At 38.0% G+C, this 27,847-nt stretch overlaps 1 protein-coding gene across 2 annotated transcripts; it reads right to left on the reverse strand.

The window, feature by feature from the left end:
• Positions 1–1,853: 1,853 nt before the first annotated feature.
• Positions 1,854–26,966, reverse strand: LOC127639917 (transient receptor potential cation channel subfamily V member 4-like). 2 transcript variants are annotated; one of them, XM_052122256.1, is made up of 18 exons: positions 26,835–26,966; positions 22,955–23,053; positions 20,959–21,023; positions 19,960–20,393; positions 16,995–17,170; positions 15,995–16,147; positions 11,203–11,343; positions 6,208–6,506; positions 5,897–6,076; positions 5,292–5,450; positions 5,118–5,210; positions 4,821–4,894; positions 3,741–3,906; positions 3,348–3,414; positions 2,834–3,138; positions 2,361–2,488; positions 2,155–2,267; positions 1,854–2,073 (listed from the first exon to the last, which is right to left on the reverse strand). In XM_052122256.1, the coding sequence occupies exons 3-18, from the start codon at positions 20,980–20,982 to the stop codon at positions 1,961–1,963; spliced, it is 2,625 nt and encodes an 874-aa protein (XP_051978216.1). In that variant the 5' UTR covers positions 20,983–21,023; positions 22,955–23,053; positions 26,835–26,966; the 3' UTR covers positions 1,854–1,960. The 2 variants fall into 2 exon arrangements, with proteins under 2 accessions (XP_051978216.1, XP_051978225.1); XM_052122265.1 differs by lacking the exon at positions 20,959–21,023.
• Between the last annotated feature and the right edge of the window lie 881 nt (positions 26,967–27,847).

A 27,847-nucleotide genomic window follows, 5' to 3' on the forward strand; every position in this document is an offset into this window, starting at 1 on the left:
TTGACGGTCTCAGACGTGGAGGCAACTGAGATTCAACCTCCACCACTTGAATTGGGGTGAGTCACTACGCTACCACAAGGACTTAGAGGGGATTGGGATCTGGGCATTCCAAATTGGGGAGAAAAGGGGAGAAGAAAAAAAAAATTAGATGTCAGAATAATAGTAGAGAATTATTTATTTTAGCATTTATTTATTTCATTACATTCTCAGTAGGTCAGAAGTTAACATATTTGGTAGCATTGCCTTTAAATTGTTTAACTTTGGTCAAACTTTTTGGGTAGCCTTCCACAAGCTTCTCACCATAAGATGCTGGATTTTTGGCCCATTCCTCCAGACAGAACTGGTGTAACCGAGTCAGGTTTTTAGGCCTCCTTGCGTGCACATGCTTTTTCAGTTCTGCCCACAAATTTTCTATCAGATTGAGGTCATGGCTTTGTGATGGCCTCTCCAATACCTTGACTTTGTTGTCCTTAAGCCATTTTGCCACAACTTTGGAGGTATGCTTGGGGCCATTGCCCATTTGGAAGACCCATTTGAGATGGAGCTTTAATTTCCTGATGTCTTGAGATGTTGCTTCAATATATCCACATAATTTTCCTTTCTCATGATGCCATCTATTTTGTGTAGTGCACCAGTCCCTCCTGCAGCAAATCACCCCCACAACACGATGCTGCCACCCCTATGCTTCATTGTTGGTATGGTGTTCTTCAAGCATACTTGCAAGCATCACTGTTTTCCCTCCAAATATAACAATGGTCATTATGGCAAAACTGTTAAATTTTAGTTTCATTGGACCAGAGGACATTTCTCCAAAACATAAGATCTTTGTCCCCATGTGCACTTGCAAATTGTAGTCTGGCTTTTATATGGTGGTTTTGGAGCAGAGGTTTCTCCCTTACTGAGCAGCCTTTTAGGTTATGTCAATATAGGACTCCTTTTACTGTGGATATAGATACTTGTCTACCTGTTTCCTTCAGCATCTTCACAAGGTCCTTTGATCTTTTTCTGGGATTGATTTGCACTTTTCGCACCAAACTACGTTCATCTCTAGGAGACAGAATGTGTCTCCTTCCTGAGTGGTATGATGGCTGCTTGGTCCAATGGTGTTTATACTTGCGTACTATTATTTGTACAGTACTGTCAGGCATTTAGAAATTGTTCCAAAGGATGAACCAGACTTGTGGAGGTCCACAAATTTCTTCTGATTTTCCCAGAGCCTAAGTGTATGTAAACGGACTTCAACTGTATACATACAGAACAGAAAATGAAGGTTAAGGTAGTTTTTGTTTTGTCCCTTTGTATGGGCTACTCTAAATTATAGTGTTAATATTCTGGCATTGTGCACATTCCTTGTGTGGGTGCCACATCTGCTTTCCACATGACCTTTATTACAAAACAAAGCCAAAGGCAAAATAAAAAAACACCACATTTGTCTTCGCCATCATGGGTGGGCCATATAACCACAAAGAACATTTTAACCAAATTATAAAGATCACACTGATGGTTATCACACGGCACATTAAACTGAGGTAATTTGGCATAATTACTGATTAAAACCAAACCTTTTAGCACTTTGTTTGATTTGTCAGTAGAAAGCAACAGAGTAGAGCAACGCTAACATGTCTCGACACCCAGGCCTTGTGGACTGTTCGGTGTTTTCCTGCACTAGTCTAATTAAAAAAAAGCTCTGTTTTAAAATATTTAATGCACTCTATGAAAACACAACACTGGATTATTTTAACACATTTCAGATTTACAAAAGTGTCCGTGAGTGTCTCATGGGCCCAAATATACATGCAAAACTGATCATCACTAGCATAAAAAAATAACAGGAAACATTTCAAACTCATGATATATAGATATTTATTTAAAAACTCTCGAAATTCTGACATCTTAAAGAAAATACAGAATTCCTCTATAAAAACAGTTTCAAGGGTTTGTGGCCCTCTATTGTCCTGCTTTAGCTTTCAGACTTGTGTCTGTGTCTACCCGTGAGAGGCTCCATCTCTAGAACATGGTCTCTGGAGCCCCTATTCAGATCAACCACTCTTGGGACGACCGTGGACCAGCGATCTGTTGGTGCAATGGAAATAAATTGCATTTGTTAGATTTTGTAAGTCCGTTCATTTATGAGCGTATGTGTATCATACAAACCTCTTCGAAGACCTCGCCCTCCCTGCGTGTGTTCGTAATGGTCTTTCTGGCCAGGATCCTCATTTATGATCCCCAGATTTTGATTCCAGTGGGACCACTTTACTTCGTCAACTCTAGAGCATGAAGAAAGAATGCCATTACACTGGGAAAAATGACAAATATGTTTGGCTGTAATTGTAAAAGCAGAGATTGTAGCTATGCAGTACCTGAAGCACCAACGTTTGTCTGGTATTCCATCCAAGTTCTTGCCCACAGTCACCATCTCTCCAACACGGAAGGACCTCCGTAGACACACAGGGAAGGAACGCTCAATGTCAAGGATAGTGGTTGCCCACTGAAGCAAACAAAAGGGAAGTGACAAAGGGGTTTGGAGACTTCAGGAATTTTTTTAATTGCTATAAAAAGTTTGTCGATCAGTATATGGTGCTTTTTGTATTTTTTAGGGCAGTATGAAAACATCCACTTTCATTGCATGGAAAATGGAGCATGGCCATTCTGCCTAACGTCATTTTTGTGTTTCACAGAAGAAAATAATACAGGGTTGGAATGGCATGGGCAAATGGTAACAACATTTTCAATTTAGTGTGACCTAATCCTTTAAGTGACCAATTAATTTTAATACTATATTTTTCATCTTTACTTCAGACCACAACAGTCAGCCTTTTAGTATACCACTCACCTGTAGTTTCCAGATCTCCTTGCTCTCTTTGGACACTTGTCCCACTGTCTCCCCCATCAAAGCAATTAACATGTTGAGTAACAGGACGAAGGTAAGAATAATATAGGTGACTAGGAGAATGAGGAAGACGGCGGGGTACTGTGCGCCTTTGAGCATGTCGTCCAGCTCTCCAATGCCTATGGTCAGCTTAAACAGGTCCAACAGGAATTCACTGAAGGTGTTCGTATCTCGGCATTCTGGATATTTGGGGCATGCATCCTTGCATGTCTCCTCATCAGGACAGATGGTCAGCAGTGAAACTAATGCTGTTGCCGAATGCAAGTTGAAATGATCAGTCACTAATTAATATGAATTTTCCCACTTCCGCCCATGCAGCTCCGTCAATTTGACTACATGTTTCACATGTTTGACCTTTTCATGAAAGCAATAACAATGTCTGTTCAGTGTATAGCAGACAAACTCTGACTGTTAATTGGATGAAGGCATGAACAGAAATTAAAACTGTACACAATACCTGATGCATAGCCAATCATGAAGAGCACATACACCAGCAAGAACCGGAACAAATCTTTGATTAGAATCTGAAAAAAATAACCAAATAGAGTGCTTATGACAATCTTTCAATTACACTGACAATATGAGAGGAAAGCAAATGAGCAAGCTATTTCAAAAGTTTTATGTAGTTCCCAGCAGCATTTATTAAATATATTGTACACTACACTCTCATGGATGTTGTCATTACTGCAGATGGCAGCTTGTTATGGTCAGCTAAGATGACATTCTGTTTAACTTAACAAGCAGAGGTGTAGTTCAATATACTAGTTCAAGATAATAAAATATAATATCAGATGTTAAATTTAAAATGACAAATTAAATGGAACTGGTCCCCAACCTGGTCTTTTCATACCTTCTGAATCATGATGCTGTAGGTTCCAGTGAGTTTAAGGCCTCTGGTGAAATAGAGGGTGTTCATCCAACCTAGTGCTAGAGCAAACACCATCACAGACACGTAGGCCTCAATTCCTGACAAGTACAGCACTGCAGCCACCAGCACCAACACAGAGTAGATGAAGCTATGCAACAGAAAAGCCACCAGGGAATGTATTTTTCATTCAGTACATCATAAGGGGTCCATTTGCTTACAGTTAATACTGTTGACCGCTGGGGGCCTGGGTAGCTCAGCGAGTATTGATGCTGACTACCACCCCTGGAGTCATGAGTTCGCCAGGTCTCTTAAGCAACCAAATTGTCCTGGTTGCTTCGGAGGGTAGTCACATGGGGTAACCTCCTCATGGTTGCGATTAGTGGTTCTCGCTCTTAATGGGGCGCATGGCAAGTTGTGTGTGGATCGTGGAGAGTAGCATCCACATGCGGAGTCTCTGCGGTGTCATGCACGACAAGCTACATGATAAGATACACGGATTGACAGTCTCGGAAGCGGAGGCAACTGAGACTTGTCCTCCGCCAACGGGATTGAGGTGAACAACCACGCCACCGTGAGGACATACTAAGTAGTAGGAATTAGGCATTCCAAATTGGGAGAAAAGTAGATAAAAAAAATATACTGTTGACCACTAATAAATGATCATCAGCTCAATATACTGTAGATGAGTAAACATACTATGGTCTCTGATGGCTTTATTTTGTTCTTACACGAAAGTCGGTCTAATACCATTTCATTGGGTTCAACTTTGATTCTTACTAAGCAAGGCTGTTTCAATATGTTAGATTTGCTTTTTAAATGTAAAATGATGTGGCGGTTTAACAATGCCATATATTAATTATAATTAACATAAACATATATGTGAACTGCAGTCATCTTTGCTTAGATAGTGCTGTTTTTATGCAAAGCGATTAACTATTAACACATACCAAGAAAGGGGTTGTAGAATTAATTAGACAGCTCAATTAAAAGAGGGAGAAAATGGCCTTAGGGGAAGACATAGTCAGTAAAGGAAGACACAAAGAACGGGTTAGGGTGTCTTACTAGAGGAGTTGAAAGGATCCATCAATAAATAAGGAATTAACCCCGGGGCACTTCTTCAGGAAAAGGTCCTTAATCTAGATCAGGGGAGAAGACCAAGAAACTCTGCTAAAAGATATTTTGTGCAAGCTGAAGTGAGAAGACAGGACAACCACAAGAAAACAAAAAGAATGTGAGAGTGAACTTGGGTGCAAGGATACAGGAAACCTATACTGGTGGTCTTTCAGCTAGCTAAGAGTAGAGTGTGCTCTTCAAAACAAATATTAGGTGATAGTGTACTGTACTGTATGTAAATCTTACGTTTGTTACAAAGAAAAAGACTCCAGATGCCACGGTTATTATCTCTCCTGCCAAACGCAGCTTGTCTTCTGTAGTATTGTAGGAGTAAGGGGGCTGTGAAAGCACAAAAACCTTAGGAGACCAGTGTATTCCCAGAATACGATAAACATGCACACCAACATTCACTGTACTCACTTTTCCCACTGATGGGCGATAGTAGGCCACAAGAGTGAAGACGACCATGGTAAAAAGGTAGGAAAACACACTGATGTAGAAGGTCACAGCAGCAAACTTCTGCCACTTGGCCCTCAGCAGCTCATTAATGGGTTCCACTGCCAGCATCTCATGGCGATTCTGAGGTTAGAAAAGATAGAGTTTAGAGAGTTTACAACACTGAGGCAGCCATGCTCTCCTTTACTTCATTGTTCAATCAAACAATGAATAACTTGTGAACCGTTTTTTGATTTATTGACATGTCTGTAGTATACTGTATGTATGATTTAAATTTATGCCCTTCTATACATTCACAACTACTTGAACATATTTGTTAGTCATATAGCAGAGCCTTTTATCTAAGCAACTTCCAGTATACATCTTACAGGTGCAATCCCCTGTAATTGATTGCCCAAGGCTTGCTCCTTATGGGGCTTGTTACCAGCCCTGAGCTTTATCTATACACAACAATAGAAAAAGTATATAGCACCGTAGCACCCACCACTTTGTGTAACACCACGAAATATGTAGCAATCCTTCTACATACTGTACAACAAACCTTCTATATTTCCAATTTTCTCTCTCACCTCAATCCGGCTGTTGTAGACAAGAATCTCCAGAACAGAGACTTCTTCTCCACAGGTATCCAGGGAGGACAGATCATAGAGGTTTGAGTACACGGGTCCATAGGCCCAGTCCTTAAACTTCCGGGAGAGGTGACGAGCTTCCTCATCTTTGATCTCTCTCCGAATTATGTGCTGGAACACCTAAAGAGGAGGAAAAACAGTTGACTATAGTTTACTATGACTTATCTGCCATTAATATATTTCCACTTCCTGTCACACTCTCCCAAAAATAGTTTTGAAAGCAGAACATATATAAAGATACAGGCTCCTACCCCAATTTTCCCAAGCTTAGCGGCCATCATAAGAGGGGACATGCCATCATTATTGAGCACATTCTCCAGGTTGCCGTCTGGGTAGAGTTTGGCACATTTAGTAAGCAGTAAGTCATACATTTTAGTGACAAAACGTGTGTTGTCCCGAGTGTTGTCTGCAATATGAACCAGGGCATGCAGGACTGTGTTTCCCCGGGAGTCCTGTCTTCGCAGATCTGCCGTCTTGTTGGCATTCTCAGTCAGGTAATGCACCATGTCTGGTTGGTTGGTACAAGCTGCTAGTGAGAGGGGCAGCTCACCTGAAAAAACAAATACATTTGTGATTATAACAATGGCAATTTAATGGATACAGTAACCGACTGAATTTGACAATATGGTTGGAACAAAAATTATCATTTAAAAATAGCATAGGAGTAGTCTATTGGTAGAAACAAAAAGCTAACATGACCAATGAAAACCACAACAACAAAAGACTGTCAGTGCAGGTAATCTCTGAGGAACAATACTTGCAGTTTATGTTTAGGCTGGTTAGTGCTGGTCTAACTGATTAATCATTGCCAGCAAGTCTACCGTGTAGACCAAGAAAAAATAAGAAAATAGTGCAATCTAGCTTTCTTCTTTTAGCTAGTTAATAAGTCTGGTTAGGACACCAGTTTCAAAAACACAACAAAAGCTGGTGAGCAGCTATGGTGGTGTTTTAAGCAGGCATTGTTCTAGACTGCCATGTTCTTTAAGATCTCAGCCCAGCTATTAAACAGATATACATTTTTTCATCAATTTCCATAGTTACCTAAACAAATAGCACTATGAGGAAAAACAATTACCCACTAAAAGTCAAACCGTATTTCGTAGGGCCTGCATAACAAATGATGCTTTGATCTAAATGTCACTATTGGGATCCGGTACTCAATTAGTGCTTGTCTTATGAGAACCCCTTTCAAACAGGAAAACCAAACAGAGACTAGAAAGTGAGCTGTTGCCACGGGTGACAGATAATTTTCAAGTCACTGCTTATTGAAACGCTTCCCTTTCGTTGATTTGCATGCGCTCAGAGAATGGTTAGCGTGACTGCTAAATCACACTAGATGTCAGTGCTCTCAGGTTTGTGCTCACGTCACTAGAAAGCTCCACAGCAAATGACTCCCTTCATGCTCAGATCAAGGGGGATTAAACACTGACAGCCGTGTCTAATTCAAATGAAAATTATTTGCAGGTGAATAAAAGAGAGATGGGGACTTCTGGCAGGGCACCAGAAAAGATAATCCTATTCTGTCATCCTCGGATTATATTAAAATAGTTTTGCACCTTTCAATCAGCCCCAAAGCAAAAGTCTTGTTTTGAGATTTTTAGTTTGTTTAAAATTTGAGAAAAGTAAAAAAAAATTCCCTTTTTGATTTTAAAATCATAATAGTTTTGACTCCAGCCAGATCTCCTAAGCAACCAAATTGGCCTGGTTGCTAGGGAAGGTAGAGTTACATGGGGTAACCTACTTGTGGTTACTATAATGTGTAGTTCTTGGTCTTTGTGGGGCGCATGGTGAGTTGTCCGTGGATGCCGCTGAGAATAGCATGAAGCCTCCACACGCGCTACGTCTCCGTGGTAACGTGCTCAACAAGCCAAGTGATGTGTTGTTTGAATGTCTCAGATGCAGAGGCATTTGAGATTCATCTTCCGCCACCCAGGTTGAGTCGAGTCACTATGCCACCACGAGGACTTAAGAGCACATCAGGAATTGGGGCATTCCAAATTGGGGCGATAAGGGGAGTGAAAAAAAAACCTAATTGTTTGTGAACCACTGATGTATGATTCCATTTGTGGAAGGATAAACTAATTATACAAGAACTTGTAAATACAATCAACATAAAAATAGCCGCTGTGTGTGTGTGTGTAAACAGAGCAGCGTCATTCACTAACGCGCTGGCGCTGCGCATACTATATATTTACTTATTAAACACAGCCTTTTGTGATTCACAGAGCTATTGCATGTCTTCAAGTGGCTTTGAATAAAATGCACAAGTCATATGAAATGGTGTTTTATTGGTTCTTTTATGTTATTTTTGGAGCTTGACAGTAACATTGATGACTTGCACATAGTATTGGATTTGGATTGGGCTTGTCGGACAGATTCCCAAACTGTGTAAAATCTTCAGTATCGGAGCGTTGCATACCTAGTGTTGCAGATGCAGCATCACTCAAAATCAATAGTTTGCATTTACAGATGTCATTGCAGAAATTCACTATTCACAATCAGCCATGATTAATTTAATCCAAGAGTAAAAGTGTCTAATAACAAGACTGTTACTGATATTAAGCGAGTAGTATTCAGCTGGTCATGTGATATATAAAATGGCAGCACATATGAAGAAAAAACCCCTGCCCCATGTAGAATAAAACAGCTTTTCTGAGATAACTGATATGACTATTTTATACATGTTTCAAAATTACAATAAACCTTTTTTTAATGGGGAAAAAACTCTTAAAGAGTGCATCTTTAAGAAAGGTCTTTAATAAAAATTGGATTCCAGGGTCAGTAGTCTGACAGAGCTGTAGTATCACAATCTCCTCAACAGGGGGCAGAATTATGTAAGGCAGATGAAGAGGAAATGTCAAGTCCTCACAGGGCCTCCAATCTGTCCAAACACAGGGCCTATTTAACTGTATTTTCCATTGCAAACACAGAGGGCCCTTTCACTCTCTTACACCCTTAATACAGCCACACTTATTTTATTTGTGACATAATGTCTTGTTGATTTTCTTCAAAGCTCCATAAACTATTTTGCTCACAGCTGAACATTTCATGAATACAGAAACTGTCTAATCCTCACTTATGTCAACCAAAGCACAAGGGAGTGAGTTTAGGAAAAAAAAATCACCTCATGTTACCATGGATACTGTTGGGGTTCCAAATGTCATGTGCCATATTGGTTATTCACTGGCAAAGCTATTTTCGACTCCTAACTGCCTCACAGAGAAGCATTGGAGGTCAAGCTCTTTAGAAAATCGCTTCAATCTCTTTAATCTGTTAGCAAGGGAGCAAGAAACTGATAAAACAGGAAAGGGGGGCTTTCCACACAATACGAACTGAGCCACTTTGGGATGAAAGGCTCCAGCTTGTAATGAGGTTAGCCTCATATTATTGGAACAGATGTCTCATAATAGGAGCAAATGCATGTAATAAGCATGTAAAAGAACAGAGTGGACTGGATGTGCTTTTGATACCAATACAGCATAAAATCATACCCTAAACAATATCCTGAAAGAAAATATTCAATATCAATTAGCCATGTCATGTACCAATATAATTTTAAAAAGACAAAACAGCAATGTATCCAGAGTAAGAGCTACACTACATGTAAAAAAGGTTCTTGACTTTCACAAACAAAAAGTACCAAAATGTGCCATGGAACCATTAGGTTAATTTGGACACGATACCGCGGTAATCCCGAGTTTTTTGGACAAGTGCCATGGTAGTACCGATCGTGTATTTCACCGATATGATAACTAAGGTGGTGGAAAACCAAAAACCGTTTAATCAGCCAATTTTTTATTAAAACGGACTGAAATAATGTAAAAAAAAAAAAAGTTTCTTATTCTTTCCTTTCTATGATGGGCACAGACAAAAAGTCCTAAATGAATAATATTCCAGATCCATTTTAATGTTCAACCAAAATCCCCAAAGTAACCAGAAAAAAAAAAGATTTGATGCATAACGCAGGACTTTTAATTATTAAAAAAAGCCTGAAACACACCCGGGACTTGAAATAATCGGCAACAAAAATGATCAGCAACTATCACCATAGATTTTTGCAGGTAACAATGGTTCCAAAAACCAACTATTGATTGATAACACGGATTAATCTGTAAAACCGATATATCAGTCTACCACTAGAATCGTGATATTCTTTGAAATTACTTGGAGTACCTTATAAATAAATAACATGATACATGCTAAACAGTACCATGCACTGATTCTTGAGATAAGGGACAAAATACGTTGAGTTTTTATTTTTTAACATTAAATTAATTTAAATAGATATTTTTGTAGACAAAGGTCTATGTAAGGGAACAGGTTTTTATAAAAAGCACTTTATTAAATTTACATTTATTCACGTTTTATCTAATTAGATTTTGTGTCAACACAAAAAGCATGCTATTTTAATTTGATCCATCCAACAACAGTGTAAAGTCTTTATCTAATAATGGTGTTCAGTAAAGGAGTTAAGTGATAAAATACATTCTATAAATGTTTTTCTGTTTTCACACTATTCTGAAACTTCTGATGGAGTTGAGAAAACTGAATATTTTTTTCCATATTAAGCATGTGCTTTGTCAGTTGAAGCTGCCTCTATGACCTAAACAAAAATGCCAGAATTATTTCACAATTCTTAACAGAAATGATCATATTGGGATGACGGAGTTGACATGTTAAACTGTGACTGCAGACATTAAACATTGCTTGTATCAAATATAATAAATTATAAAACTTACCAGACCACGTGTCCTACTGTTACATCCATAATGAGCAGGAAATGGAAAAGGGGTCCTCCTAGTTATATCTGACCATGACATTGTCTGATTTATTCAAAATTTAATTTAAAGTTTACTTTATGTATTGTTTGATATCTTACAGATCCCTAACATTCATTTGATATTTATGAGTTTATGAATTACTTTGTTTGGAAGTTTATCGTTGTGACCTCTTGCTGAGGACAGGTTTAATTACATGTGCTTTCAAGTAGAGAGCATGCATTTAAAACAAATACATAAGAAGTTATTTTAAAATATAAGCATACACATTTACGTTAGATTTAACTTATTCAGTATATTTATTATTATGAATTTTTATAATTTATAAGACCTTTGAATGTAGGACATGTTTTGTCCCTTATCTCAACAATCGGTGCATGATATTGCCATCTGATGCTATCATATTAGCCACAGTACTTTATTTTAAGGATTTACATTCTAAAGATTAAAAAAAAAAAAAACACTTACCAAAGTAGAAATATCCTCCCTCCTCTCTAGGTTGGAAGAATCTGCCCCTGGCCTGTGCATGGACATCTGCCCCTTTCTCCACCAGCAGCTCCACATACTGTTTGCAACGGCGCTCTATGGCAATATGTAGTGCTGTCTGACCTACAGACACGGCATAGTTTCAGTATAAATAAAGATGCCAGTTCAGTATCAGATAAGCAGTAAAACTAACAACATATGACAATACATTGACCAGAAGAAACCAAACAAACTGTTATGTAATGGTACACAAACAATTATATCTGTGATATGTATCTTATCACAAAAAGCAGTGGGATGCAGCAGAATATTATTAGATATTATTAAATGAGGTACATGCTGTGTAGAAGTGACCCATATCTGTCATCTGTTTGTATAGGTTGCCCTGTGTCCACTATGCACATTTACAAAACAATAATTATATTTAAATATTTATATTATACACACACTCAATACAAATAATAAATCACCTTTTAGAAAAAAGGTACCGTAAGGCTTTAAACTAACAGACATCGTTCTAATTTTTATACAATTATACAACAATAAAGCTATCAGTCTATTTATTAACCTCAAAATTAACAGGTTATGAAAGTGTTTATTTCTCTTAATTGACAGTACTGTGGAGAATGGAAATTCTCTTGATTTAATATTTGTGATTCCAGGGGCGTACTGGCCATAGGGAGCACTGGGCATTTCCCAGTGGGTCGCTGAGTGATTTGGGCCAGCTCGCTGCTGCGCAATTACTGCCCCATACTACAGGCGATATAGGCGGCCGCCCTAGGCTCAAATATGCCCGTGTGGACTTCACAACAAAGAGAACATTTTATAAACTCTGCAAGACAAGCCAATTCAATGGCTTTTATTTTGAAATAATATAATGACTTTTATTTTAAAATGACTTACACTTCAGCGAGCAATGAAAAATATTACTTTGTGGGTATTTGAGTCTTTGTTTAAAGGAAAGCAGAAACAGCGCTTGTCAAAGCATTGAGCATTTCTCTTTTTCTCAAGAATAATCTGGGGTAGGAATTCAAACACTGCAGACATAAAGATGCAACGAACTCTCAGTGAGTGAAAATATGAGCATAAAATATCTGCAAAGATCTACACTTTAAAATGTATGATTATTTATTTTTACATATATTTTGATATATATATGTACATATTGTGGCCAAATGTTTTTTTAATAAACATTTACACAGTTATGCGAATAATTGACATGACATTTTAAGCACTGACATCAGTGTCCTGCTCTGTGACACTTTCTTCATCTAACTATTTTTAACCACATTTTATGATCTTGTATAGCTATATATACATATATAATATATAATTATTATACTTGTTTCCACAATCTTATATTAACTCAGACAATAGTTTATTTGCACTTCTACAAAAAAGTTGAAAGGTGATTAAGATCTTTATGCTGATTTGTCACAGCACCTAAAATACACACTTTCCCTTGTACATTCATATACACTTTAACCTAACTTCTGTATTTTGGGGGAAATAAATTCAGACATGTTATTTGTCTGATCTATAAAGTACTTATTTTTAGTGATTTTAGTTTGGTGGGTTGCTCTGGGCCAGAATGTCCAGGCCCACTTTTTAGTTCCAGTCCACCCCAGAGTGATCCAGTGCATTTTAGCAATGGGTCTGCACACGGAAATTTGTTGACAGACAGAATTAGACGATCTGATTTATTGTCTACACTTTTCTGTCTAGAGGTCTGAAATAAATGCAGCACAGTCAAACAAATGCAGCCAATTTCTGAGTGATTATATCCTAAGGAAATTCACTAGAGAGGTAGACTACACAAAGACTGCTGTTAGATCATGTATGGTGGTAATTTGAGTATAATTTCCCAGTATAGATGCAAAAATGTCCCAATAATGCCATCACAACATAATGCCGACATGTCTGTGAAGGATACAAATTTATTAAAATTAGGTCTATAGCCAGAACATATGAATGAATATAAATTGTTTTATATTTTATTTGTGGCTTTTTGCTACTGTTTATTTGATACAGACAATCAAGATCGGATGAGCAGGACTCAAACTTGTAATGCCCAAATTAGCACCACAGCTCAATATGTCTGAGCATGTGCAGTAACTGATTTGGCACAAATCTGACAACTTTTTTTGCATTAGAGGGAAATGTATGCAATATTTCATTGGGTGTGGTACTGGCAAACCAAAATAACATATTGTCCAGGCCTAAACACAGACAGGCCACAGAGGAACGGCATCAATGCAACTATGTGTGAGGACTCAGTGTACAAAATAGGTTGGAGACTGCAGGAAACTGAAAACCAACTTTGGGTTTTCATTAACACTAAGCTCAGTCAAAGGCAAAAATTTGAAACTCCACCTTATTTTGCAATAATCTCTCATGGATCCACCCTGAAGCGCTCAGATTTAATGTTAGTTTATTTGCCCTCCTTACATTTTCACTGGCACCACCACACAAAAAAATGTATTAAATTAAATAAATAAATATATATATATATATATAATTATAATTATTATTATATTTTTTTGTCACTAAACATTATTTGTAATTTTTAATTTGCAATAAGAGCTGGAAATTATGCATCTGTAATGTACAGTAAATCAATTACATCTATACACTCTTCGAGCACTTTATTAGGAACACCTGTACACCTACATATTCATGCAAAAATCAAATCAGCAAATTGTGTGGCAGCAGTACAATGCATAAATAATCATGCAGATATGGGTCAGGAGCTTTAGTTTATATTCACATCAACCATCAGAATCAGGAAAATAATTTCTGTGATTTCGACCGTGGCATGATTGCTGGTGACAGACGGGCTGGTTTGAGTATTTCTGTAACTGCTGATCTCCTGGGATTTTCACACACAACAGTCTCTAGTGTTTACTCAGAATTAGGGATAGGCATTCATCAATAATTTGGTATTCGAATATTTAAGCTCATAAAAAACAAATATTTGAATATTCTATTATTTAAATTAAGGTAATTAATGAGAAAGTGATGTTGTAAAATATATTTTTTTTAGTCATAAAGGTTGCATCACCATTAAAAAAACAAGCTTCTAATTATAATCAAAACAAGCTTATATCATGTCCTGTGTTTTTTATATATATATATAAAACAAGCAATGCGTGGAAATAAAAAAAGAATAGATTGAAAGCATTTAAGCTCACGCAAAGCAAAGAAAACGAAACCGCTAATGAAGTACACTGACGCAGTTAACGTACATGATGAGTATAAATACACTGCATATGATAGTTATCATGTTTATGTTGTATATCATGTTTATGTTGTATCTTTAATTGAGAAAAAAAAAGGCATATCCACGTGCTCAGTAAACTATACTCATACACACCAGTTTAAATGATTTACATTTATGCATTTGGCAGACGCTTTTATCCAAAGCGACTTACAGAGCCCTTATTACAGGGACAATCCCCCTGGAGCAACCTGGAGTTAAGTGCCTTCCTCAAGGACACAATGGTGGTGGCTGTGGGGCTCAAACCAGCATCCTTCTGATTACCAGATTACCAGTTATGGTGCTTAGACCACTACACCACCACCACTCCGACATTCCAAATGATGGAATGTCCCTTACCTCAGCTAGCATAGTCTTTCTCGGATGCCATGTTTGTTGTTTACAGCAGTGTCATGGGGATTACTTTGCTACGGGGATGGTGCTTCCTGACAAGCTGCACATATATGAGAGTAAAGTGTACACCACTTATCAAGTACATTTAAACAGGAACCCAGCTTTCTCACAGTAAGCCACATTCTCACAATAACCCACTTTTCTGGTGTCCATCTGAACGTACTGAGTGACAGAACCGTTTGCTGAATAAATGTGATCAACTTGTGTCCACACACAAAAGCGCCACCCAGTGCATTCTGTTATAACTTCCAGTTTTAGTTTGTGTGTTCAGGATTTAACATGCATCTCACAGTATATATGGCCAGCAAAGCAAAGTTTGCGATATTCAAATAGTATTTTTACTATTCTAATAATTATTGCACTCGTGCAATATTTCATGCACATCCCTACTCAGAATGGTTCCAAAAACTAAAAACATCCAGTGAGCACCAGTTCTGCAGACGGAAGCTCCATGGTGATGAGAGAGGTCAACGGAGAATGACCAGACTGTTTCAAGCTGACAGAAAGGCTACAGTAACTCAGATAACCACTCTGTACAACTGTAGTGAGCAGAATAGCATCTCAGAATGGAAAACACATCAAACCTTGAGGTGGCTGGGCTACAAAAGCAGAAGACCATGTTGGACACTTAATTTGGACCATAGTGTTCCTAATACAGTGCTTGGTGAGTGTAAATTCCTAAACTTTTGTTGGATTGCAATAGTGTATGGTGCAACACATTAGTGATACCTTAATAATTGACATTTGATTCTAATTTATGCTTTCAAGACTATGCAAAGATATTCTACCAATTTTTACAAAAAAGTACATTGATATTAGCCACATAATATTTAATTAGTGACATAATTAAATAAGTAGAATTTGAAACAATGTTTAATAAATCACAGAATACCAAATGTAGCACACCAAATACACATATCAGCGACTGTAAGAAAGAGTTAGCGTAGCACTGGTCCAATCAGACAAGTAACATCATGTGCCCACTGAACCCAGGTCATCCTTATTGTTGAATGCAGAAAATTATGTTTGAAAACTGTCCTGAACAGCTTAATTTTTTTGCATGAGTTATGAATCTGGAGAGTCTTTAGTGGTTGGCGGACTCACCCCTGTAATAGACATCTCTGAAGGGCGTGTTGATGAATTCTCTAAGGTTTCCTGTCTGTTCTGCGATGTCCATCAACATAGGGATGGTGTCATTCTGACCATTGTGCAGATTCAGCAGTGCTTTTGGCAGGCACGTTTTCCCCGTAGAAAGCTCTAGAAGGAATACATGAAATATCAAAAAGATTTGTTGTGGTGGTTCTTGCTTTTCCAAAACTCTCCGCTATGATGCTAGTATTTTGTCAGTATCTACAGTACCAGGGCATTGCTATGTGGATTGCTATTCTTGGAGGTTTCCAGGGCTTTGCTTGGTGGTTACTTACTGGTCAAAGAACCCACCCATATCTATGATATTCTTGTCACTAAACATGGCTAAACAAGTCTATGGAGTTTTTGGAAGTCTCCTCTAGCAGCTAAAATCTCATCCACTCCCTTCCGGGGTCAACTAAGATCTTTTTCTGTGTTTAAATTTAGCCTGAGATTCTCAAGTTGTGTGTCTGATGTCCTCAAACATTCCATTTGTGACAGTTTGTTGCGATTTCTTACTGCTCTCTGTTAAAGTTTCACTCAAACTAATAAGGCAGGAAGTACAATCTGGCTCCATCAAGCAGGGTCACTGTAGCTGATTTAATAACATTTCCACTTCAAGGTGGTTTGGTCAGAGATCAGCTGGTCATTAGATAAACCAGCGGAACACCAATTTGACTGGGTTAATGGAAGAGCAACTAAACCAGTTTAAAAGAAGCTGTGACCAGCAAACCAATTTAGGCGATATAAGCGGTTGGGGGCAAGTAAAGAATGGAAAAAAACAAGAATGACCAAATAATCTTAAATTGTCTTACTAAAATAGGACAAACTAAAAACAATTGAGAAATTATTATTTGTTTATTTTTCTGTTTGTATTCTGGGAAGTTACCCAAAATTAAACCCATAGCCATACACTTAAACCCACACCCATACACATAACACCACTCTTACAGACTAAACCATTTCCACAATGTACCTTTGAACTCCTCATCTGTTAGCCTCTTTTCATGTGACTGTAGGTATTGCAATAGACCATCCAGAGCTCTCCGATCTGCTCGAGATACAGCTTCAAACAACAGCCAGCGATTGAAGACTTTAAGAACTGGGGGGTCTGGGGATCCCTCATCACATGACATCTCAATCTCTGCTTTTCTGCAGGGGTAGATGAAGGATTTTAAATGAACTTCTGTTAAAACCTTGTGACTTCAGTTTGACACATTATTTGCATTACAAATATAGAATTGTGTTCGTTCTTTTGCATGTATGGGTGCACCTGTACAATGACAAAAAAAGACTGTTAAACTGTAGCATGTACACTTAGTGTTGTTTTGAGAAGCCACCCTAACTGGTTTGAACCTCACCACACCGAAGTCCTGGTGTTACATAAGTCTCAGTACTGGGGGAAAAACTGAACTGGCATAATGACCTCAACATAAACATTACTCCAAAAGCTTCAATGGAAACAATGACAAACATTCAGTTGCCCCACTGTGCAGCATCATGTACAGTGTAAAATCATTAGTTGACGGTCTGCCACATGGAACATAATTTGAACAAAGGTGGCACTTCAGAGGATATCTGACCATAGATTCATAAAAGAAACAAAGCAAGAAGATTCTTCACTGATGATGTATTCTATTTGGCTTTTCTTTACTGAACACATAACTCCACAACATTTTAACTGTGGAACATTTCACGACTACCATCATTGTCAAAACAGCAGTATTATCATAACACTAAACAGACCTCAGCCTGCACTTTGTCACACGGTAAATACTGTGCACCCTTCTGTTTTAACATTCTTGAAAGTGAATGTATACACTTAAGGGATGCTCGACACCGTCACTGTTTGTTAGTCGACCTAATTAGAAGCATTTTAGCCATGGCCAAGCAATTAGTACACGTGCACAACACAATGAGCCATGATGCTCAATTGGGTGATGCAGGTTTGATTCTGGCTTGCAATATTCCCTAATCTAGTTCCCTGATTTATTAAAGTAACATTTTTGAAGTTACCAAAATCATTCAGAAATATCCACACAAATATTTTGTCTTTGAACTTGTGGGTGCAACATATCCCACAGATGCTCAATCGGATTGTGAACTCTTCATCGTGTTCCTCAAACCACTCCCGAACAATGTGTGCAGTGTGGCAGGGTGCATTATCCTGCTGAAAGGGGCCAATGCCATCAGGGAATACCATTGGCATGAAGGGGGGTACCTGGTCTGCAATGATACACAGCCGTTCACATGATATAAAAGAAAACGGGACTCATCGGACCAGGTGACCTTCTTCCACTGTTCCAAGGTCCAGTTCCAGCGCTTGCGTGCCCACTGAAGGCGCTTTCGACGGTGGACAGGGGTCATTGTGGGCACTCAGACCAGTCTGCGGCTTCACAGCCTCATACGCAGCAAGGTGCGATGCACTGTGTGTTGTGACACATTCCTCCCGTAACCATAATAAAAACATTTCCCACAAGCCTTGCCGTTTCAGAGATGCTCTGACCCAGTCGTCTGGCTATAACAATTTGGTTCTTGTCAAAATCGCTCAGGTCTGTACTTCTGCCCATTTCTCCTGTATTCAACGTTGACTACTAGAACTGACTGTACGCTTACCATCCTATCTACCCAGACCTTGACATGTGGCCTTGTTGTGAGGATTGCCCTGTGCGTGAGCCCCAGTAAACAGAAGAGCTTTTTAATAGTCTAACATATTTTCAAAAGCATCTTATATATGTATAGTCTATATATGAGATTAATCAGCCATATCAACAACATTAATATAATGTTCTAACTTAAAAATCTGTGAATCAATGAAGGCAGCGAATGCACAACACAGCTCGAGTCCAAGATCACATGGGCGAGAGCCCTTTATTTCATGTTGTTTGTTGACATGTTTTCACGAATAAACTCTCCTGCGCATGAGTTTGTGAAGGAATTTAGGAATTGTAATTTCAGTCTGGGACGAATGGACATGTAGTTGATACACCTAGACGTGGTGCGCATTTGGCTTTAGTTGCACGCTATATACGTAGCTTGTGAACAATGCCGTTAACATGACAATGCGCAAAATCAAGAAGTCTCTAAACAGAACATTTATACGTCCCGCTAAATAATCCACAACCCAATAACAAAAGATCTAATACTTCATTATGCTTATTAAAAGGCATTATTTCAGGAATATATTTAGAAGTTCTTTTATGTAGGTTGATATGTTAACATCACGTGCAGAACAGCCAGTGGCACAGTTGTCACGGTGATGCTTGCAGCCCTAGTTATAATAAGTGATGATCCAGCATTGGAGGCGAAAAGTTTACCTTGAGACAATGAGTTATTCTGGCTCATGCCTTACTGATCTTTGTATTTATCCAGTGACTAACAAAATCCTAGTGCTGCTGACAGTGTTAGATGTATGGATCAAGTTATCAAATTAATTATGTGAAATATTTATTAGAGTGCTTGAATTGGTCATTGAGAATAACTATTTATCATAACAGTAAAAGATTATTTTATATTATCTGCACATAACCTAATATTCATGAATAATGTCCCACCACTTTTTAAACCAAGTTAGAGCTATGATTTCAAACCATTTAATTATTATCCTTACAGATTTGTGATTCTCTTATGTGATCATTTATGTGATAAGACATTTTATGTATTTGATCCTATGTAGTACAATGCGATTTTTGGGACTGTTGTTCTTGTTTATATTTGTGAGAAGCCAGAGTGGCAGGGTTGCCAACTCTCACGCATCTGGTGTGACACTCACGCATTCAGCCTCACCGTGAGATTGAGGCTGAATGCGTGAGTGTCACGCCAGATGCGTGAGAGTTGGCAACCCTGGAGTGGTGGAAAATAAAGTATCATCTATCATCAAATCGTCTATCAAAAAGTCCTTAAACAATATAACCAAAAAGAAAGATGCTATTGTCTCTCACCCCCGTGGAAGCTTCTTCCTCCATTTTTTCTGGTTGTTAACCTCTCTACACGTGCCATAGTCAAAGAGGGAGTCCATTGGAGCCTTCTTTGGGCCAGGTGCCACTGGATAATCTGATATGGTGGACTCCAGAAGGTCCATGGGGTTAGGAACAGCCTTTTTAAAGGCCCCTGGGAATCTTATCCGCATGTTCTGCTTGCTTTCACCCTGTTGCCCAGATCGAACTGCATCCTGGGGTAAATCTTGGGTTGGTTGTGGTCCATCATCATTCTCCAGTAGTTCTGCCAGAGAAGACATGGGGAAGTTAGGATCCCCATCTGCTGAAGTGCCCTTAACCACTGATGAGTCCTGGGTAGCACTCCTGGATAGCATGGACATGTCAGACTCTGTCATGGCCAAACGATTGCGCCTTAGTAGAGTAGAAGCAGAGAAACCCTGCAGGAATGACAAGAATTGAATGAGAAACAGGTACCACAAGAAAAGTTAGGGAGTTGTACTGAGATTGGGTTTTTCAGTGACGCATGTTAATGCTGATATCTACAGAACATGGTGACACATATAATGCCAATTTATACATGATACAATTAAATGACAGCAAATTAGATGTACAAAAGATTGCTGGACTGAAATTAACACCAATTTTACACAATATGTACTCAAATTATTTAAATGATAATAATAATTTAAAAAAAAAGACTAGAGTTTGGAATTGACACAGGAGAGGTAACTCATTTGTTAGACTGCCAAGAGGACATGGTTACTTGAAATCGCAAAATGACGAAATATCGTACGGTTAATCGGTTTGGCTGCTTTAAAAAAAGATATGACACATGACAAAAGATGGTGCAAAGATGACACAATCGGGCTGGTATAAAAGCTGGAGGTTAATTTCGAATTTGGAGATGTTCGAGATTTTGGAAGCTGTGCAGCATGGCCAATGCGCTCCGACATATTCAAATTTTGTGATCATATGTCTGACATAATTTTGAATAAGGCTTACAACATTCCCGATGCTGTTCTCCATCTCTCTTCACATCTTTTCCTGTCCTTGCTCTACTATCCTCTCTAAAAAAGAAAAGCTATGATAAAGAAAAACAAACGATGAGAATCTGGACATTGGATACAATTCTTGACAAGCATCCCTCAATTTAACTTGACCAATTATACTTAGCATGAACAAAATTTAATCTCCAAAAACTCTGCAGGAGAGATGCATTCCAGAACTAACGCTCCTGGAATCAAGCTGCACTGGACTGTCAAATCTATGAAATCATTTAATCCAGCATGCCCACTGACTATGAAGATGCATTCCAGAAATAACTCCTATGGAATTGTTGCAGAAGTGTTCAGATGCAGATTTGTTACCTTTCCAGTATAAAGACAGCTTGAGAAAAGCTTTTAGGCACTTCATGGTACTATATCGTTTTGTATATTATATAATATACTTTAATATATACTATTTTATATACTATATAAAACTACAAAACAATACAATACATATTTCTTTTAAACTTTCTATTCTTCTTCCAGGCAACTAAATCTGGTCTTCCAGAGTCATGGATGTTTGTTTTGTGCTCATTTGCTTTGATAGCTCCATGTGATATTTGAAAGTTTTTGTTAATTTACAACTTTGTTTCCCTCAATGAAGCTCGACTGACTGATTTTCAATACATTTTTATTATATTTCTCCATTTTGTGTGTGACTGTTGTTGCAATCAAGAACAACCTGGGTAACAATGCAAAAACAATTAACTTTTATAGTACATACAAACAAAACATGTGGCTAGACTGCAGTCATGAAGACTTACAGAGCTTACAGAAATGTTCATGACATACATCATTGATTACATTTAGAGTCTAATGACTTCCTTCTTTTTGTACTTTCTTAAGTTGTATGTCTATGTACTCTACGTAAGAGTTGGCATCGGTAGTGAGGTCGCTTACCAAACATCTGCTGTAACTTTGGGCTGTGAATCAAAAGCATTATGTCCTTCTGAAAGCCTTCTACTCTGCTATTCTAATTTGCTTCTATTCTATAATTCTGCTAGATACATTTTGTTGCATCATTACAGTGCTAGCAAGGCAGAATTGTATTGATTTTCCTCAAACATTCTGGTTAGGGTTTATTCTAAAACCCTAACCCTAAATATTACAAGTCTATAAATATTTCAGCCCAAACCATTAACGTACAGATTTCATAAACCTTTTTTTTTTTTTTTTTTTTTAAATCAAGTGAGGTGGCTGAGGAAGATCTGTGCCACCTCCAAATGAGCTGCATTAAGCATGTTCAAATTTTAAATATTAAAAATGAAAAATTTTAGGGGCCTGTGTAGCTCAGCGAGTATTGATGCTGACTACTACCCCTGGAGTCGCGAGTTCAAATCCAGGGCGTGCTGAGTGACTCCAGCCAGGTCTCCTAAGCAAACAAATTGGCCTGGTTGCTAGGGAGGGTAGAGTCATATGGGGTAACCTCCTCGTGATCGCAATTAGTGGTTCTCGCTCTCAATGGGGTGCATGATAAATTGTGCATGGATCGCGGAGTGTAGCATGAGCATCCACATGCTGGGAGTCTACGTGGTGTCATGCACGATGAGCCACGTGATAAGATACATGGATTAACTGTCTCAGAAGCAGAGGCACCTGAGACTTGTCCTCCGCCACCAGAATTGAGGTGAGGAACCACGCCACCAAAACAAAAGTAGTGGGAATTGGGCATTCCAAATTGGTATCTGTGCTGCTGTCACCCAGTCCAGAAAAAATATGCCTTGAGAAAAACTTTCAGGCACTTTATATTATTTAAAATGTAAAGCTAAAATACACCCCAATACATATTTGTTTTAAACTTTTTATTCCTTCTTGCATTGAATGTATCATTCATTCTTAGGCCAAAATAAACCAAAAAATTTACTAGAATCTCACTAATATTGGAAGTGATTAATAGCTTCAGCACTTTGAATATTAGCAAAAAATAAAAAATTCACAGAAACATTATTTACTTCACTCATTGCCTTGAATCCTGTGCGCAGTTCTTCAATACAAATTCCTTCTCAGGGGACCCGATAAATGTCAGGGGACCAACAGGGGCCTAAACAAAGCTGAAAAAAAAAAAACACAACAGAAACAAGCAGATGATGATATCAGAGCTTAAAGGGTTATTTCACCTGACAATGAAATTTCTCTCAGCATTTATTCACCCTCATGTCATCCCAGATGTACATGTAAGATGTATATTTTGATCTGTTTATCACCCACAACTATTATAAAGCTTCTGATGACACGGAGTTAACCACTCCAAGACATATTGTTTACTTGTGTTTCCATTATGTGATTTTCGGAGCTACAAAGGTCTGATCACCATTCACTTGCATTGTATGGACCTACACAGCTGTGATATTTTATCTAAAAATCTTCGTTAGTGTTCTGCTGAAGAAAGGAAGTCATAAACATCTGGAATTGTATGAGGGTGAGTAAATTATAAGAGAATGTCTGGGTGAACTCTTCCTTAAAACAACAGGCCTGTTACACTGGTGCTCAACAAGAACTGTAAGTGTTATAAGATCCATGCCTGCAGTTCCAATTTCCCAACACACTCCCATTCCCAAAATTTCTGAAATTCACATCTGGTTTGTATTTCTTTTTAAATGTACAAATACTTAATCAGAACTTTCTTTGCGAAATCTTGTCAGCCCACACGCAATTCTAAGTGTTCATTCATTGTCAACTGTGGTTTGCCTATCCTGGTTGCTTGTGTTCTAGATTGCGTTTAGGATTTTGACACCATCAGTATCTAATGTTGTGATCTGCAGAACTATCATGATGTAACAAAAATGCATTTTAATCTAAAACAAGTTGAAAACAGGTTTGCAATCATTACATTTTTTCCCTGAAGGAACAATTAGGCAAATAAGTCAATTCTAGTGCCCCGTGATGTAATCAAGTGAATTAAGACACTTGGTCAAAGCTTAAAAAAACATCACATTATTCATCCCTCATATCCCCTCCCCACCAACCTAAACACACAAAAGCATGCCCTGCTCCAGACCCACTGTCTGCATGTCACAATCCATTGTGGTACTCATCTCTATCCTAAACTGATTCCCTCATTTTCCTGAACAGACATGATTCACATTCCCTCTGTTCCATTCTCTCCCCAGTTCAAGGGGAAATTCCTCTATTTGTGCATCCATTTATCTACAAGTCTCAAATTCTGAGGAAATGAAACAATGACATCATCATAGAATGACTATTGCTGATGTTGCATTAAATTAAAGAAATGGGAAAATTCTGTCATTATTTACTCACACTAACGGTGCCAACATGTTGTGTGAGTGTCACGTTGTTATATGTTGCTATTCCCGCCGTAACTCTCAAATCTAATTTGTTTGCATTCAATCTTGGTGTTTCATGTCAGTTACAATTTATGCTATTTGTTTTTGTGTATCTCCAAACTGTGTCTGAATGCGATGCAGCAAGTTTAAATATGCTGAAGTGTGAAATCATTATATCGATATTATGTACTATTTTATATACCATCTAAAACTAAAATACACTAAAATACATATTTGTTAGAACATTCTTTTCTTCCTAACATTGGTATGTTAATCATATAATTTTATGTTTGACAAGATAAACCACAAGAATGTACTATAGAGTATCTCACTAGTATTGGAAGTGTTCAATAGCTTCTGCACTTTAAATCTTTGCACAAAATTGAGCAGAAATACATACATTATTGACATCACTCATTGCCTTGTATCATATGTGCAGTCCTATAATACTAACTTCCACAGGGGACCCAGGAAGTATCATGGGGGCTCAAACAAAGCTTTCTAAAGGCTAATTTATACTTACTGGGCAAACAGGACTCTTTTAGTTTGCCTATTATCGATGACAAAATGTAGTGACTTTTTTCATATATATTTCTCCCGTTATACAGTGTGACAGTTCACCCAAACATGCTCTTATGATTTACTCACCCTCATGCAATTCCAGATGTGTATGAATTCCTTTTTTCAGCAGAACACAAAGATTTTTAGATAAAATATCGCAGCTCTGTAGGTCCTTACAATGTATGTGAATGGTGAGCAGACCTTTGTAGCTCCAAAAATCACATAAGGGAAACAAAAGTAATCCATATGACTCCAGTGGTTAAATCCAAGTCTTCAAGCAATATAATAGGTGTGGGTGAGAACCAGAACAATATTTAATTTAAATATTCAGATGTGAACGTGAAACTAAACGTAAATGTGAAAGTTAAAGTGGAGATTTAGAGTTTAAAAATGACATACATTTTGTATCTGTTTCCAACCCACACCAATCATATTGGTATGATGATATGGATTTATACACTGGAGTCTTATGGATTACTTAGGTTTCCTATACGTGATTTTTTTTTTTTTTTTTTTTTGAGCTGCAAAGGTCTGATCACCATTCACTTGCATTGTATGGACCTACAGAGCTGAGATATTCTTCTAAAACATCATTTTTGGGTGAACTATCCCTTTAATGTTTGGAACGACATTCGAGTAATAAATGATCTAGAGTTGTGTTGTCTTCCAGGTCTCTGTGATTCAGCTCATCTCAACAACAACAACAACAAGTTCTGTACATGCATGTTTGAGTCAATCCTAAAGCATAAACTCTTTTCTAGAAATCCCATCTGAGAGCATTTAAGCAGGGCCGAAGAAAGGAATTCTGGACCCCCTTGACTGTATATTGCTCTAGGCCCCTTATCATAAAAAAAAATAGTTTCAAATGTGTCGTTGTGCCCCCTGGAACTTTGGGACCCTAGAATCGTTACCACCTTTCACCCCATAAGCTACGGCCCTGCATTTATGTCTAACCACTAACAAATATCTCTTCTTACACCACAAATATTCTCCCATGATTGTTAACAAAGATTACACCAATGATACTGATGCAGGCTTTCTCACGCTCTCCTTAAGCTGTGCTCTGTTCAGTATGTAAGTTTTCGTTTGCCCCTTCTGTTTGCTTAAGCGGGCGGTGGAAAATCTAACACAAAGCCCCACAGTCACTGCCACAGGCATGGCAAGCTCTATCCAAATTGTGGCTACAGTAGAGCCTCTGACCCAGCTCCAAAAACTAAGGCTTCTCTCCAGTACAGCCCATTATTACCACTGAGAGTGAAAACAGAGGAGAGGATTTGATCAGCTCTGACCATGTGGGAGTGTGATGCCCTGTGTAATCTCTCTGTGTATTGGGAATAAGAAGGATATACTGGTGGTGCATCAGAGCATGTAAAATGTAGACCTAATGAACAATAGAACAGACAGTGAAAAGGGCCATTTTATCTACACAGAATAGAAGTAGATAAGCGTTGGGAAAAATTTGGACTTCCTTCCTTCTCATTGAAATCCTTCCTTCTGAATCTCCAAGGAGCCAAACAGCTGTGGTCCATCTCTAGATAATGCTAAAGCACGAGGTTGTGGGGAAAATTTAAGTGATCCAAAGAGTTTCCATTGCAATCACTGTAAAATTACAAACTCAGAGAAGGTAGGAGGACACAAGCATGTTGCATAACGGATCTGTGCATGTCAAACAGGTCCAGGTAAATGCTGAATGTGGATACAAACAACAATCTGATTTGGAGATAATGAGGTCCAATGGGAAGAGGAAGTTCTGGACTTCTTTAAAGGTGATTTTCTGGTTTGAATTACACTATTCAAAACATTTGCCAGAGCTGCATTTGTCAAGAGACTTATTCCGCTTTTGAGGTAACTAGTAAGTAAAAATACGGTAACAGTTGAGTAACATTTACAAAAATGTCCAACTTTTCCGTTTAAAATGGATCTGCAATCTCTCCATCTCTGCATTAGGAAAAGCAATCAGAAGTCATTGATAGGAAAAGCACCTCACCCGTAAAGATGAAAGACCTTTCAGTCGTTTTCGTCTTATACGTAGAATCACTAGTTTATTTTCCGTTCATGATCTCAAACGCGTTTCCGTACAGCAGCGCATTGGGATACTTTCAAAGCGGCTTCATCTTTCCAAGTGACTGGAGTTCATGTGACGTTTTGATTTTCACCGCCCACTGATTGGGGACCTGTAAAAATGAGCGGTATAGGTGTGGCGGGAACCTCTAATAATACATTTGTTGACTTCTAACTTCTAAACCTAGACGCTACATTCGAAGTTAGTTTTTTTTTTACGTCATATAAAAATAACTTTTACGTCATTTAGGCTACATTTAGGCGTCTAAGTCACGTTATTGAAAAAAATAACCGGTAATATTATTGAAAAAGACTCGTTCTAGCTTCTAAAGTTTTGTAAACAAATATTCCCTTCATAACTTGTAATATTAGTTGACATTTTTATCATTTTAACTTTTGAAGAATTGTAAACAAACAGAATATCTACCGTTCCCCAATCTTAACAGTTGACAATAGTTTATGGGACAGTAGTCTACATAGTTAATTATTTTTTATTTGATTTATTTTCCTTAAAACTACATTTGTTGTGGTAAGTTATTTTATTGTTGTGTAATTTGCTACCTGTTTGAAAATTATCCTCTGTGCTTGTCAGTATTTTTATCTATTTATTTTATCTATTTTAATATACTTGTAAAAACAACTTTAATAGTTTAAGTTTGATCCTTTTAATTATATTTAGACAAACGTATAACCACTATGCTACGCATATTTTAAAAATAAGGTCTTTCAAACAAGTATGACCGGTTGGTTGGCTATTTTACATGGCGTTGTGTCAAGCTTTTTCGGTCAAATTTCTAAATGCAAAACTTTGGGAGCAGCGCCCTCTAGTGTTCGCTTGAAGACTTTGCTCTGAGGCTGTTCAGAGGCCCATAAATGCGTGTGCACATACCAGGGGTGACCAACCCTGCTCCTGGGGAGCTACCAAGACACCTGCCTGTC

The sequence above is a fragment of the Xyrauchen texanus genome, chromosome 4 (genome assembly GCF_025860055.1).
Source record: "Xyrauchen texanus isolate HMW12.3.18 chromosome 4, RBS_HiC_50CHRs, whole genome shotgun sequence".
Lineage (NCBI taxonomy): Eukaryota > Metazoa > Chordata > Actinopteri > Cypriniformes > Catostomidae > Xyrauchen > Xyrauchen texanus.

Excerpts from the sequence above, each read along its gene's own strand:
- LOC127639917 (XM_052122256.1), bottom strand. The coding sequence starts at position 20,982 with ATGGAGAACAGCATCGGGAATGTT. Across the intron at positions 16,148-16,994 it reads AACAGATGAGGAGTTCAAAG|AGCTTTCTACGGGGAAAACG; the intron begins GTACATTGTGGA and ends TATTCCTTCTAG. Across the intron at positions 3,907-4,820 it reads GGATCCTTTCAACTCCTCTA|CTTCATCTACTCTGTGTTGG; the intron begins GTAAGACACCCT and ends TCTGTTGCATAG.